The following is a 14,794-nucleotide window of genomic DNA, read 5'->3' as shown; positions in this document are numbered from 1 at the left end:
AAGGATAGAAGTTCAGCCAGATCCATGGGGCAGGCATGGGGCGCTCAAAGGATCAGGCCCACTGCTGAGAGGGGGTAAGGGGGCCCCCCAATTCTCTGAAGACCCCTTAACGGGAGAGAAAATGACACCAGCCACCGGAGAGGAGGAGGTTGTAAGGCTGGAGGGCCCAGGTCATCGGGGCCCAGGGAGGCAGAGGAAGAGGAGGAACAGGGCAGGCATGGGGTGGGGGAGGGCTCCAGTCCTCACCCCTTTCAACACCTCCTCCAGGTGGTCCCGGAACTGCATGAACAGGTTGATTTTCCAGCTGGTGCTGCAGTTCACCGAGTTGACCTGCAGGGGGCAGAGGCCACGCGACGCTACTGGGGCTGGTGCTGGCCAGTGAGAGGCCAGATGGGTGCCAACCAGCCCCCGGAGAGTTCGTGGAGGGGCGCGTCTCCTGCCCAGGGTGGTGGAGGGGACAGGAACAGCGGCAGGTGGGGCAGTGGCCAGGAGCCGTGTCACTCACCTCCTTGCAGCCGGCGTTGTCGCTGAGCTCATAGGTGCTGGCGTGCAGCGGCTGGCCGGCGTTGACGGGATTCAGGATCACCTTGTCACCGACCACCACCTGCAGGGACAGGCAGAGGTGATGGGGGCAGGGCCGGGCCTGCTGTGCCCCTGCCGAAGCCCGCGGCCCCAGGCCCCCCCGCGCACATTGTCCCCGTTACTGCGCAGCTTCCAGAAGGGCTGGATGAAGAGCCAGGAGCCCTCGTTGCCCGTGGCGTCCAGCGTCACCCGCATGGCGTTCTTCTCCAGCAGCGCCGGCAGACGCTTGTTCACCGTCAGGTACTTGTTGCTCTTCATGTGCAGGAGCTGTGGGCAGATGGGCCGAGAACGGGCCCCCGGAGGTCAGCCATGGGGGGTGGGGGGGCCACAGCAGCGAACACTCGGGACCACCCCGGACCCCGCGCGCTGGCCACACCTGGATCACGCTGCCGTACTTCACCACGTCCCCGTGCACCTTCTTGTTCTCCGTGTCGTTCTGCTTCTGCTCCATCTGCGCCGCATGCTGCAGGGACACGGGGGTGAGTGCCCCCCCCAGCCCTCACAGACCCCCACTTCCCCCCTGAGGGCCGGCCTGAGGCTGTGCCCTGTCTGAGGACCCCAGGAAGCCGCACTGCTGCCAGGTCTAGGTACACACATCCACATGGCCAGTCATCCCCACAGTGGGCGAGAGCGCACCCCAGGGCTCTGGAACACGCGGGTGCCGTGGGGGACTGCCTGTCTGGTCACTTCAGTTAGGCAGCTGGCCGGGAGGTGCTGAGGATTTATTTTTCCCTTCTGACTTTGGAACCTGTGTTCAAGGAAGCAGTGTCTTGGGGACGCTCCAGGACCTTCTGCCAACTCCCAGGAGGCTGCTGACAGCCCAGCCTCACTCAGGTCACAGGTTCCAACTCCATCAATATGGGAACACAGGAGGACTAGGCTCCCTGGGGCCCCTGTGAGTGCCACAGCTGTCTGGGGTCCCACTGGGGGCCGTGGGAGCTCACCCAACCACAGGCTACTTGAGTGCCCTGTCTAGTTCTCTGCCAGCCCACAGGAGGGGCACCCCACACTGACCATCCTCTCCCAAACCACCCCCCCTGCACCCCTCCCCTCCTCCTACACACACACACACACACCTGCTCACACTCATGCACACATGCCCATATACACACCTGTACACACACACCAGCACACACACCCGTATGACATACTTGCACGCACACACACCCACATACACACCCACTCACATACATGCGCATGCCCACTCGCATACTCACCCCACACACACACAGCTACACACACACTCAGCCACACATGCACATGCACACAGAGGCACACACACTCACCCACACATACCCCGTGCACACGGACAACCCTCACACACTTGCACACCTTCACACACACACGTGCACACACACACGTGCACACATATATGCCTACATACACACACATCAGCACACACACTGGCACACATACCTGCACGCACACACACACGTCCACTCACATACGCCCACACACACACAAAGCACACACACTGGCACACATACCTGCACACACACACGTGCACACACACGCCTACACACATCAGCACACACACACACGCGCGCACGCACACACACACACACACACCGGCACACACACCCGCCTCCCCTCACCTGCAGCTTCTGCAGCAGCACCACGTCCGCGATCTTCTCCTTGTCCTGCTTGCTCTGCTTGGCCCTCCAGTACTGCTTCTGGGCCGAGTAGCGGTTCATGGGACACACCTTGAAGAGGCAGTCTGGGGGTGCACAGGGCAGGTCCTGCTCAGCCCAGAGGCAAGCTGGGGCTCGCTCTCCACCCTGGAGTTTCGCCTGCATCAGCACACCTGGGATGTGTCCTCTGGGCTGGCCCCCGAGAAGCCCGCTCTCCCGTGGACAGTCTCACCCACGCCCCACATTCCTAATGCAATTCTTTAAACAGGACATAAGCAGGAGAAGCCAGCAGGGTGTCACCTCCCCCAGAAAGTCCTCCTGCACCTCCAGGCTGGCCTAGAGCACCCTCAGCCCATCATGTCAGTCCCACTGCCTTGAAGGAGTCCCTTGGCTCCCAGCACGAGTGCGGAGTGGGGTCACATCAGGGGGCGTCTGGCAATGAGGGCACGAGTTGGACTGTCCCAGGACCCAGTGGGCAGGACGAGGCCCCTGAGTGTCTGCCCCACAGAGACGACAGGCAGAAACACCGCGAGTTTTGCACGGTTTGGGCAAACTGAATATTCCAGAAATGCACCTCGCGGGAAACTGCGGAAGCTGTGCTGTGTGTCGCTCAGACTGGGCTTGTTGGCACAGGGTTCAGGGTCTCAGGAAACGCCACAGCTACGGGGCCTGGACTCCGCCTGCCTCTGCGGCGCCCAGGAGTGTGAGGCTGAGGGTGCTTGCCTGGCACACCGAAGACTGTGAGCTCCACTGCCAGCACTGCCCATCACCAAGCGCCACCCTGGGCACCACCAGAGCCCCCCGCACACGACAGCCCAGCACACAACAGCAAGAACAAAACAACAATCCTGTGACTTGGTTAGACTGCCTTCGCTCGCCCCGGGCACTGCTCAGGGCACATGTTGCCCACCGGAGTCTGCCTCGAATGGGCAGACGTGGTGAGAATGCGGTCCAAGGCGCCTGTGTCATGTGTGGGAGTCACAGCTGGTAGCACACAAAGTCTCGTGTGCAGCCCACGTGGAGACCACACACAGGCAGCGCTGTGCCCACCGACACTATGGGCTTGTTAGCTGGTGTCCACACACTCCCCACACTGGCTAGGGATAGGGGCCACGTGATGTATGGTTGCCGCTGCACATGGGCTCTGGCCAACACACATTTCAGTGTACATGGACACGTCTTGTGTGTTCCTGAAGTACCTGCATTCTGGTATACATGGAAATGTCATACAGGTTTGCTGGCATACGTGTGCTCCAGCACAGACACATCATGTGCATTTTCTGGAGTACACGGACACATCATGTATGTTTTCTGGAGTACTGAGCTCTGGTCTATACGGAAATGTCATATATGTCCCAGCACACACAGTCATATCATGTATTCTCTGGAGTACATGCATTCCGGAGTATATGAACATGTCACCTATGTTCTCTATATACATATACATGTGCTCTAGCATACATGGATGTCATATATGATTTCTGACATACATGCACTCTGGTGTATGTCATCTATGTTCTCTATATACACGTGCTCTAGCATACATGGACATGTCATATGTATTCTCTGGCATGCATGCATTCTACTGTACAGGGACACATCATATATGATTTTTTGTTTACACACGTTATAGTGTACAGACACGATATATGTGTTCTCCAGCGTACATGCTCTCCAGCATAGATGGACACACCATATATGTTCTCTGGCATACATGCACTCTGGCATATACGGGCCCCGTTGTTTGTGTCTACACAGGCCCTGGCATGACTGCAGCTGCTGAGGCTCCTGGCTGCATGGGTGTCACCCGCCCCCTCCAGGCTCAGACCCCACCGGGCCTGCCCGTTGTACGGAAACAAGGATGAGGAGAGACGGTGCAAGTCCCACACCCACTGCCCCGTCCCATCTCTGCACTGAAGGGTCCAGCGGGACCGTGCGGGGCTCATGACCGTGTGCCCCCGCCAAGCTCCCCATGTCTGCCCGTCAGCTGAATACCGACTCCCTGGGGTGCAAGGAGAAGAGGCTGGAATCTGGCCTGATCGGGGGAAAGAGAGAGACCGGGAGGGATGGGGGTGCGTGAGCAGACCCCAGTCGTGCACCTCACACGGGGGTCGGGGTGGGCTGGGGGCCTGGCAACCGAGTCTCAGCAAACCTGGAACCCAGAGGGGCCAAGAGCCCACAGGCCTGGCCGCCAGGTGCCCCTGTTCTCACAGTCTACACCCCAGGTCTGACAGCTTGAAAGCAGAAAAGTGCCACTCCGGCCGCCCAGCAGCTCACCCAGAAGGACCCTTGGCGCCTCTCACGCCAGCCAGGGGCGTGCGGTGCAGCTGAGCACGTGAGGCAGAGAGTCATTGCCAGAACCCGAAAATTGAGAGAGCTGCTGGGGTTTTCCATGTGTATTATTTTCACACTTCCTAAAGAACTGAACGACAGAACAGCAGGCCAGAAAGAAGATGGAAAAGGAAGCCAGAGCGAGAAACGCCCTCACGCCTTTCACCCAGGACTCCTGGTGGTCCCCCAAGCACCAACAGAAGTGAGCCCCGAGAGCAGGGCCAGGAGTGAGACCTGAGCACCACGGATGTAGCCCAGGAAGAGAGAAAGAGAGAAAAAGTCATGCCTGAACCTTGCTGAACTGTCTTTGACACTCTCCAAGAGCCTCAGAACACGCCAACTGAATGAATGAATGATGGGAGCCTCTAAAACGTGCAGGGTGGATCCCCGCACACTGCTCGGACCTTTCACCATCCCGTGTCCTCTGCTCAAAGGTCCAGCACCAAAGCATGGGGCAGAGTGGAGGGCAGGGGAGCCAGGAGAGCTGCCCAGGCCTGAGCAACAGTCGGAACGGCCAAGGGGAAAGTCTGGGCAGGGGGTCGCTGCTGGAGGGCTGTGCGCTGGGGGCTGGGGCCCGGCAGTAAGGCTGCAGGAGAGAGACGATCCATTTCAGAATAAAGTGCACAGGCACTGCCGGAAACTAAAGTAAACTAAACTCCAAAAGCCACCACCGCCACTGCACAGACTCACAAATGGTCCCCCATATTCTGGTGGGACCAGGGAAGAGCTGGAAATATGGGTTTGAATGGCATGCACACAGTGATGGTTGGAGGCATCACTCGGGATCGGAGATGTGTGCTGAAAGTTGATAAAGGACCAAACATGATAGCCTCTGAGTATCTGTATTGCAAACCATAATGACCAAAGTAGAGAGAGAGTATGGGGGAAATTGTCTGCCATGGAGGCAGGGGGAGGGTTGGAAAGGGGAGTATATTGGGGAGACTGGTGGTGGGGAGTGTGCACTGGTGGAGGGATGGTTTCATGGTATGACTGCAACTCAAACATGAAAGCTTTGTAACTGTATCTCACGGTGATTCAATTAAAAAAAAAAAAGAAAGAAGGCACACACGGCTCCAAAGCCCAAATGGTTTGGAGATGAGGCAGCGTGTCCTGCCATGAATAAGCTCTCTATAAAGAAGCCAGTCTTGGCTGCCAAGAGAGTCTTGGGCAAGGCAGGACAGTGCTGCCACGCAGGCAGCCACTTGGGATTCTATCCCTGGCACCCCATATGGTCCCCTTGAGCCCCACCGGGGGTGATTCTTGAGCACAGAGCCAGGAGTAAGCCCTGAGCACCACCAGGTGTGGCCCAAATACACCCTGTCCCCCCAAAAGTAAAAAAAAGTCTTGGTGGCCAGAGGGATAGCACAGCAGGTAAAGCACTCGCCTTCCATGCACCTGACTCGAATTCAATCTCTGGCACCCCATACAGTCCCCTGAGGGACTCCTAAGCACAGAGCCAAGAGGAAATCTTGGGCATGACTAGGTGTGACCCCCAAACAAAAACAAATAAAAACTTAACAAGTCAGGCTGGAAAGAGGCCAGCCAGGAGGGCACTTGTCTTGTATGCAACCAACTCAGGTTTGATCTCTAGGACCCCAGAGGTCCCCCAAGCCTCAGCAAGAATGATCCCTGAACAGAGAGCCAGGAGTAAACCCTGAGCACAACCGCGTGTGGCCCCCAAGACAAAAACAAAACAAACACCAAAAAGTTCATTAAGTGTTGGGGCTGGAGCGATAGTACAGCGGGGAGGGCGTTTGCCTTGCACACAGCCAACTGGGGTTCGGTTCCCAGCATGAGTACAGAGCCAGGAGTCAACCCTGAGCATCACTGAGTGTGACCCAAAAGTCTAAATAAATAAATAAATAAAAAGAGGGGGGAGAGGAGATAGTACAGCGGGCCAGGCTCTTGGCCTTGCACAGAGTAGACCCAGCTAGATCCCGGCACTGCAGAGCCCCTGAGGAGTTTGCCCTGAGCCCCACTGGCTGTGACCCCAAAATACAAGGCAAGAGAGAACGTGGAATGGCTGCCAGGGCAGGGAGCAGGCGTCAGTGTGGCCCAGGGAGTTTCAGTTGGACGAGAAGAACAAGGCGCGTGTGAACCTCGGGCGAGCCAAGGAGAGCCGGACTACAGGCTGGCGCTGCAGAGAGGCCGGGAGGGGGATGTGGAAAACCAAAGTGTCTGCCCGGGGCCTCCATGCCACCCTCTGCTGCTGAGGGGGGGTGATCTGCAATGTTGGGCATCCAACCCAAGGCCTCCGGCAGGAAGGACAAAGCCTGTTGTGATGTTATAACCTCAAGAATAAGTCACTGAGGCATATTTTGTTTATTTTGGGGGGTATTTGGAGGACACACCTAGCAGTACTCAGAGCTTACTCCTCCTGGCTCTGCACTCCTGGTGGTGCTCGGGAAGCAAATGTGGTCTCAGGATTGAACCTGGGTTGGCTTTGTGCTGGGTAAGCGCTCTAGTCACTGTACTGCTACCTAGCCTCTGATCTATAGTTTAAAAAAAAGATACAGGGTTCCTGAGAGATAGCTCAGTGGGCTGAGTGACACATGCTTCGCTTGCTGGTACCCCAGGGCTTCCCAGCAGGACTGGGAGTGACCCCCAGCAGAGAGCAGGGGGCAGCCCCCAAGCATTGCTGGGTATAGCCCCCAAACAAACAAGCAAACAAAAGATATGGGGTCTTGAAGCCAGAGATGGCCAAAGGGTTGGAATGCAGGGAAGGAAGAAGGGGGGGGGCACTGTGGGGGTCCTCTGCTATGGTCAGGAGATGGTATCGCTTTAAAATGAAACAATGATGGGGTCAGAGAGATAGTATAGCTTGCCTTATACGTGGCCGACCTGGGTTCAATTCCCAGCATCCCATAAGGTCCCCAAAGCACTGCCAGGAGTGATCCCTAAGTACAAAGTCGAAGTCGCGAGTATCCAAGCACGACCCAGCATGGCCCCAAAACCAACAGCAAAAGAACAGAAAAGAAGAGAAGAAAGGGAAGGGGAGGGAGGGAGAGGTAGGAAGGAAGGGAAGGAGAGGAGGAAAGGGGAAGGGGCAGAGGAGGGGGGGAAGGGAAGAGGAGTGAAGAGGGAAGGGGAGAGGAAAGGGAGAAAGGGGGGGCAGGAATGAGAGGGGAGCGGAGGGGAGGGGAGGGGAGGGGAGTGGAGGGGAGGGGAGAGGAGATAACAGACCCGTGATTCCGGGAGACAGCTCCAAGTCTGGAGCCCCCCAGACCCCACGAAAGAAAAGATATGAAACAAACATGGCAGATGCTGTTGGGGCCCAGCGGGTGCAGGGCTGCGCCCACCAACAGGGAGCAAGATGAGGCTGAGGGTGTCCGCTGTTGGATCCTGGGGTCTTTGCCAGCCCAGCCTAGGGGGGTCTCTGGGGCCAGCAGATGAAGTGGAGTGGGGGTACCACAGGAAGTCTGATGGCCAGCGGGAGACAGGGAGAGACTCCAGCTCTAGGCTGGGCCCACCCAGCAAGGCAGGCGGCCGGAAGGCTGTGTAGGAGGCAGAGTGGGGGTGGAGGGCGCCCCAGTGCCACCTTTGTCTTCTCTTCCTTGGAACAGGACTGGACGACGTGGGTCAGCGGCTCTCCTCAAACTCAAACACTCCAGCTGGTCCCCACAGCCCGCCTGGGGGTGGGTGTGGGTTACCGGGAAAACCGGTTCTTGCCCAGTAGCCCAGGGGGCCTCTGCCTCCCGCAGCAAGACCCCAAAGGCTGAGGTCTGGGGCAAAGCCGGACCAGAGCTGGGAGCCCCACCCAGGGCCTGGGGACCCCCTGGGCAGCCCAGACCCGGACTAGGCCCCACCCACAGACCTGGAGAGAAGGAAGAGGAAGAGGAGGAGCCGCAGTGCAGAGCAAGAAGTCAAAGGAACATTTGTTCTGCTAAGTGGCCTTTCTGTTGTCAAAAATTGGCCCCACACTGTCTCCTGGAAGCCTGGGGCAGATCTCCCAGGCCCGGGGCCACGCCCAGCTCCCCGTCACCACCCGCCACACCACAGGCTCTGTGGAGGCTCAGGGACACACCTGTCCCTCAGCGCCTGACCCCCACTGTCCTCTGCCCCCCCCACCACGCACTTGCCCTTTATCTGCTTTATATATATATATATATATATATGTTTTTTTTTAATTTCGGCTTTTGGGTCACACCTACCTGTGCTCAGGATCTACTCCTGGTGGGCTTGCAGGGACCAAATGGGACTGAACAAGGCTAGTGCGTGACTATTCAGCCTGACTTTCTCTTTCTGTTTTTTTTGGTTTGGGGCCACACCCAGTTTTGCTCAGGGCTGACTCCTGGCCCTTCTCTCAGGGCTGACTCCTGGCCGTTCTCAGGGAACCATATGGGATGCCTGGGATCGAACCCAGATCCGATTCGGGCAAGGCAAGCGCCCTCGGCTGTGCTATCTTCCACAGCCCCACGTTCCCTTCCTCACACCCCCTGAGACCCTCCCTCGCAAGGGCAGAAGGGCCGGCCCCTCGCGGGGGCTTCAAACCTCTCCCGCTCCCGGGGGCTCCCAGGCCCAGAGGCTCAGGCCCCGTTACCCTCCTCGGCCAGCTCAGGGCCCTGGTCAGGGCTGTGGCCGGGGCCTGGCCACTGCCCCCGGGCAGGGATCCAACAGGGCCTGGGGTGAGTCACGTCTCCGGCCTGGAGCTGCCGGGCCTGGAGGCTGCGGTGGGGGGGAGGTGGGAGAGGGCCCATGGGGGGCCAAGCCCACCCCACAGGCACCCTGAGGGCCGAAGACACAGCATTTATCAAAAAAGCACTCGAAATCATCTCCCTGGGCGGGAGCTGACATTCGAGCAGAGGAGAAGTGACAAACAATTAAAATACACAATTACAAAATATTTGTCAGGTTCGGGCCAGGGAGGCGAGACAAGCAGGGAGGAGCCTGCAGGGCTGGGGCGGGCGGGGTGTAGGCCCGGGAGAGGCCTGAGAGCCGGGCTCCTGGGGTCAGAACCTCCGTGGCCTCTGCTTGGCGTGTGGGAGGCGGGCCCCGGTCACCAGTACACAGTCCAGAGTACGGCTGGGAATGACCACCAAGTGCAGTTCAGAAACCAGAATACACCAAAAAAATGTTTTTATAAAATAAAATGTGAGGGGGTTCCAGAGCGATTGTACAGTGGGGAAGGCACTTGCCTTCATGCAGCAGACCCAGGTTCAATCCCCGGCATCCCAAAGGTAATCCTGAGTGCAGAGCCAGGAGTGAGCCCTGAGCACCGCCAGGTGTGACCCCCCACCAAAAATAAATAAGTAAAAATAATAAAGTGCAAGGGGGCTGGAGCAGTAGCACAGCAGGTAAGGAGTCTGCCTGGACGGTCAACCCCGGTTCGGTCATCAGCTCCACGGACAGTCCCCTGGGCACTGCCGGGAGTGATCCCTGAGCACTGCCAGCTGTGGCCTCCAAACCAAAAACTAAATACAGATAAAGTGCAAGGAATTGGAGAGACAGCGCAGCGGGCAAGGCACTTGCTTTGCACATGGCTGACCCAGGTTTTATCCCTGGCACCCTACAGCCCGGCCAGGAGTGATCCCTGAGTACAGAGCCAGGAGGAATCCCTGAGCATCACCAAGTGTGTTCCGGAATACGAGAAATAAATATGACTAAAGTGCAGAGGTGAGAGAAGGGCTGTGAAGCACAGGAGTTGGTTGGGGGCCGCCAGGCTGAGCCAAGAGGAGAGGCTGAGGGGTGGCGAGAGAGACCGCCAGGCCGGGGGGTCCACGGTAGTAAAGAAAGACTCGTGCAGGGGGCTGGAGCGATAGCACAGTGAGGAGGGCATTTGCTTTGCACAAGGCTGACCAAGTTCAATTCCCAGTATCCCATATGGTCCCTCGAGCACCGTCAGGAGTAATTCCTGAGTATGTGGAGCCAGGAGGAACCCTGAGCATCACCAGGTGTGACCCAAAAAGAAAAAAGAAAAAGGAAAGAAAGACCCGTGCAGTCACCACCCCACACCTCTAGGCACGCCCAGGGGACAGCCTCCCACACGGAACAGGGGGCATGGGGGTCTGTACCGGTCAGGAAGATCCCCCCACACTGTGAGGAACGAGCAGGGTCCAGGAGTAGACATGCTCACTCCTCCCCGCAGGGACAAGCCCTGCCCACCTCCCCTGAGAATGAAGCCGTGGGTCGGGGACAGTGGCCCTGCGTGTCCCTGCCTGCTCCCGCCCTGCCCGCCACTCCCGGGATCCGCGTGGCTGCCTGTCACCCCCGTCTCCCAGCTCATCACCGCAGACAACTCATCTGCCCTCAGGACAGGCCTGGGCCCGGGGCCCACTGACCACAGGGCACGAGGCCCAGAGGCCCCCAGCAGGGCCAGGCCCAACCCGGCCAGCCTGCATAGGACCTCGGGTCAGCACCTCCCCCACAGGTGCAGGGTGCTCGCCCTGGAGCTGACTTCACCCCTGCTAAGAAACTGTCTTTCCACCCCGTTTCCTCCGAAAACACTCAGACAAAGGAAGCCTTGTGTCTGGAGGGGAGCTGGGGAACGTCTCCCCTCCCCGCAGAAGAAGGTGTGTCCCTGAAACATGGGGTGTGGCCCCTGAACAATCAAAGGGGAGGCATGTCTGGGTGGCACAGCAGCTCACAGGGTCCACACAGATGCAGCTCGGGAGGGCCGCAAGGCAGCACCCCCTCGACGGCAGCCTGCGGGGGCTGCAAGAGCGGAGGGTCCTGTCTCAGGATCAGTGCTCAGGAGGCGCGATCTTACCTCGGAACTTCTTGGGAGGGTTGTCCAGGTCCCCGGCCGCGGGCTCCACCACGCAGCGGTCATCCACCAGCCTGGGGGACAAGGCAGCCGGTCAGTGGGAAAGCAGAAGCAGCAGCGTCCCCCAGCCTCCATCCCTTGGACTCATGGGCACGAGAGAGGCCTTCAAAGAACTTCCTCTCCGTTGGGTTAAAGGCCAGGCCTTGGGTGAGGGAGGGCCTGGCTGCGCCGTCGCATGCTGGCTTCCACGTGTGAGGCTCTGGGTGCAATTTCTGACACACGGGAAAAGAAGGAGGTGGAGAGAGGGGTAGGGGCAGGGCGAGGCCTTGGAAGAGCCAAACATCCCAACCCGCCAGCCCCAGCCCCAACCCTGGGCTGTCCCGGACAGCTGCGTGGCCCCTGTCGGAGCCTTCCAGAAAACAGGCGGGCTGCTCAGGTCTGAGGGCATCCTAGATGGTGGAGGAAGAGAGAGAGTCTGAGACAGGCACAACTTGGCGAGAAGTGCTCAGCAGAGAGGCCAAGAAACGCAGAGCTAGGATAATAAACAGGCAGGGGCCAAGGGCTGTTACTGCGAGGAGGGCGCTTGCCTCACACAGCCGAACTACAGGTTCAACCCCCGTACCCTAGACAGTCCCCTGAGGCCCTCCACGAGTGATCCCTGAGTGCAGAGTCTGAGTGAGCCTGTGACCCAAAAACCAGAAAAACCAAAAAAATCAAAGAAGGAGCTTAAGAAATGAAGGCAGAACCCTGGAAGCTCTACCACAGGCTTCAGAGACCCATAAATAAATCTCAAAAGAGATCAAAGTCGCATTTAAGCTCCGATCTGCGTGTAGCTGAACAGACCCGGGTTAATTGGATGGGGACTGTGCCCGCCCAAGCAGAGTCCCTGGCAGCTGCTTGCTTCCACAATCCAAAACCGCCACCACACCCCCGTGGCCTAACTCCACCGTTTCAGGTGGACCTCACCGAGATATAATCTGCTGAAAATTCAGCTGTGCGGGTTTTGTGACTGAAATCTCCAGGCCTTCTTGGGGGTCAGAATGGGCTACCTCCCCCCACCTCCCTGTACTTCCGAAGCCTCAGCAGTCACATCCACACCCCAAAGCTGCCACCCAATTGAAAAGCCACTCCAGCCTTACTGTCCCGATAAAAGTACCGAATGCCCTGAACAAATACCATGACCTCTTTGTGCCTGTATTGCAAATCATAATGCATAAAAGGAAAAGGAGAGAGAAAGCAAGAAGGAAAGTGACTCCCATGAGGGAGGCTGGGGGATGGTGGTGGGGAAACAGAGGACATTGGTGGTAGGAAATGTACACTGGTGGAGGGATGGATACTGGATCATTGTGTGACTGAAACCCAATTATGAACAGCTTTGTAATGGCCTGTCTCACGGATATCCAATTTAAAAAATAAAAAAAAAAAGAAACGAAGGTAGAGGGGCTGGAGTGATAGCACAGTGGATAGGGCATGTGCCTTGCACGTGGCCAACCTGGGTTCGATTCCCAGCATCTCATACGGTCCCCTGAGCACCGCCAGGAGTAATTCCTGAGTGAAGAGCCAGGAGTAATCCCTGTGCATTGCCAGGTGTGACCAAAAAGAAAAAAAAAAAAAAGAAGAAGAAGAAGAAATGAAGGCAGAGAGACTGAATTGGATAGACAGAGGAGAAGAGCCTCTCCAGGGCCTTTGGGTCAGACCCAGGAACCTGCCCAAAGTCAGACTCATTCTGGGCGTGCAGGATAGAAACTTCTTTGGCCCACCCCAGGGTCCCTTAAGGCCAAGGCTAGTCCTGAATAAACTGCCTCCCCCTTCCCCCCACACACACCCTCCCTTCATTCCTGCACTTCAAATTCCTCACTGCCACACCAGCTGCCTGGAAAGTGACACCCAGACCCAGCATTTCAGAGGCCCACTCTATTTTCACACTCCACAACCCACTGCGCAGACACTCCACCACCTTCTCGGGGAGGGGCAAATCAGCAGTTCCATTTGCCAGAGCAGGAGGCAGGCTTGAAGGTTAAATCAATTTCCCTAAAGTGAAGGAGCTGATTCCAAAGCCTCCTTGGGCTCCTCCCCTCCTTAGACTGGCTAACAAGGCCTCTTGTGATCTAACCTCCACCCACTTCCTGGCTCATCTCCACTCGGCTCAGTCATGGTAAGTCTTCAGTCGATCCCAAGGCTCACGGAGCTCTCATCTCGACAGCGGTGGTCCTGGCAGCCTGCAATACCCTTCCAGCTCTGTTCACCCACCAGGCCCCAGGCTCGTAGACCTTCCTCCATCTGCCTTTCGCCTGCTCTGGGGCACTTGGCCAGTGTCCTCCCTCCTCCCCACATCCCTGCAGTGCCTGATCCTGTCCTCTTCTTCACCGACAAGACCGGCTGAGTCTACACTGTGAGTTCCTTGAGGACAGGTTCCTGCGTTTCCCCCGGGTGCAGACCAGCCGTTTGCATAACACAATTCACAACGATAATAATAGCAAGCAAGATGCTATTTCTGACGCTGTTGTGGAGTGTTAATTCATTTTCTAAATCCATTTGGTTGTTTTGATCTGCTTCCCTGGGGACACCCCACCGGTCCCCCCATGACGGGGTGTCATGTTGGTCTGCTAGGAGGCCCCACGTGTTCTGTGGACATGTCCCGTTGCCTCCCTGCTGAACTGTCCATTTCTAGGCCACTGCCTGGTGCCGGGCTGGCACACAGGAAATACGCATTGGGTGAATGAGTGTGTTGTCCCAGCTGCCAGGACCCAAGGGAAGCCCCCCCTCCCTCGGGGAGTTGAAAATCTCACTGGGAGGACAAGTCACACGCCCAGAAGAGTTAACGATATAAGGATGATGCTCGGTGCCAACTGGTGGTACCAGCTGCAGATTGTGCCCCAATTCAGCAAAGGGAGGGGTCCACTTAGGCAATCAGAGAAGGTGTGAACCGAGGGGAGGAGCTGTGCAGCACTCTGAATAATTCATGGGATTTCCTGTAAGACATTAGTGAGTCAGATGAGCTGGCTTTTTCTCGGGAAAGCCCTGGCAGGGGCCACGGCCTGGAGGGACAGATGTGGGTGGGAGACCAGGGACTCAGTCAGGGTCATGTGGGAGTCCAGGCAGTTGAGGAGCCGCTGGGCTGACACCCCCTGCACCCGGTCTCCAGGGACAGGCCCGGTGAGGACCCCCTCCTCCCTCCGGGACGCCCTTCGTCACCGAGTGCCACACCCCCATGAGGGCTCCAGGTCTGAACCACACAGGCGGGAAGGAGGCGCGCAGATGTGCGTTCCTGGCATGCTTTTCCTAATCCCCCTGGCATCAGTCAGCCTGGTCATTATGTCACCCGCCGTCCCTCTCCGCCCATTCTGGCCCAGTTCCTGAAATCCTGATGGTGCCAAGTCAGCACTTTTGCAGGCTTGGGGTTCTAGGAAGCAGAACACATGTGGGCAGTGGCCGGGAAGGGGAGCAGGGTTCCAAGGAAGGCCAACACATGGAGTGGGGCACGAAAGGTCTACACCAGCTCCCCAAATAAGTAATTCTGGGGGAGGGCAGACAGCTGGGGATGCAG

The 14,794-nt window shown here is 57.7% G+C and overlaps 1 protein-coding gene across 3 annotated transcripts in view; it reads right to left on the bottom strand.

Moving 5' to 3' along the window:
- The window catches only part of ITPR3 (inositol 1,4,5-trisphosphate receptor type 3), a 278,545-nt gene that overhangs the window by 251,374 nt on the left and 12,377 nt on the right, over positions 1-14,794 (bottom strand). For all 3 annotated transcript variants that reach the window (XM_056132262.1, XM_056132261.1, XM_056132260.1), the window contains exons 2-7: positions 11,251-11,321; positions 2,178-2,299; positions 959-1,045; positions 691-849; positions 506-604; positions 247-330 (exon numbers count right to left, since the gene is read on the bottom strand). In XM_056132262.1, coding sequence (XP_055988237.1) covers positions 247-330; positions 506-604; positions 691-849; positions 959-1,045; positions 2,178-2,276 — 528 coding nt within the window. In that variant the 5' untranslated portion in view covers positions 2,277-2,299; positions 11,251-11,321. The remainder of the gene's footprint in view (positions 1-246; positions 331-505; positions 605-690; positions 850-958; positions 1,046-2,177; positions 2,300-11,250; positions 11,322-14,794) is intronic.

The sequence above is a fragment of the Sorex fumeus genome, unplaced genomic scaffold (genome assembly GCF_029834395.1).
Source record: "Sorex fumeus unplaced genomic scaffold, SorFum_2.1 ptg000094l, whole genome shotgun sequence".
Taxonomy (NCBI): Eukaryota; Metazoa; Chordata; class Mammalia; order Eulipotyphla; family Soricidae; genus Sorex; species Sorex fumeus.
The sequence above is the reverse complement of the archived record's forward strand: the minus strand, read 5'-3'. Positions and strand labels throughout refer to the sequence as shown.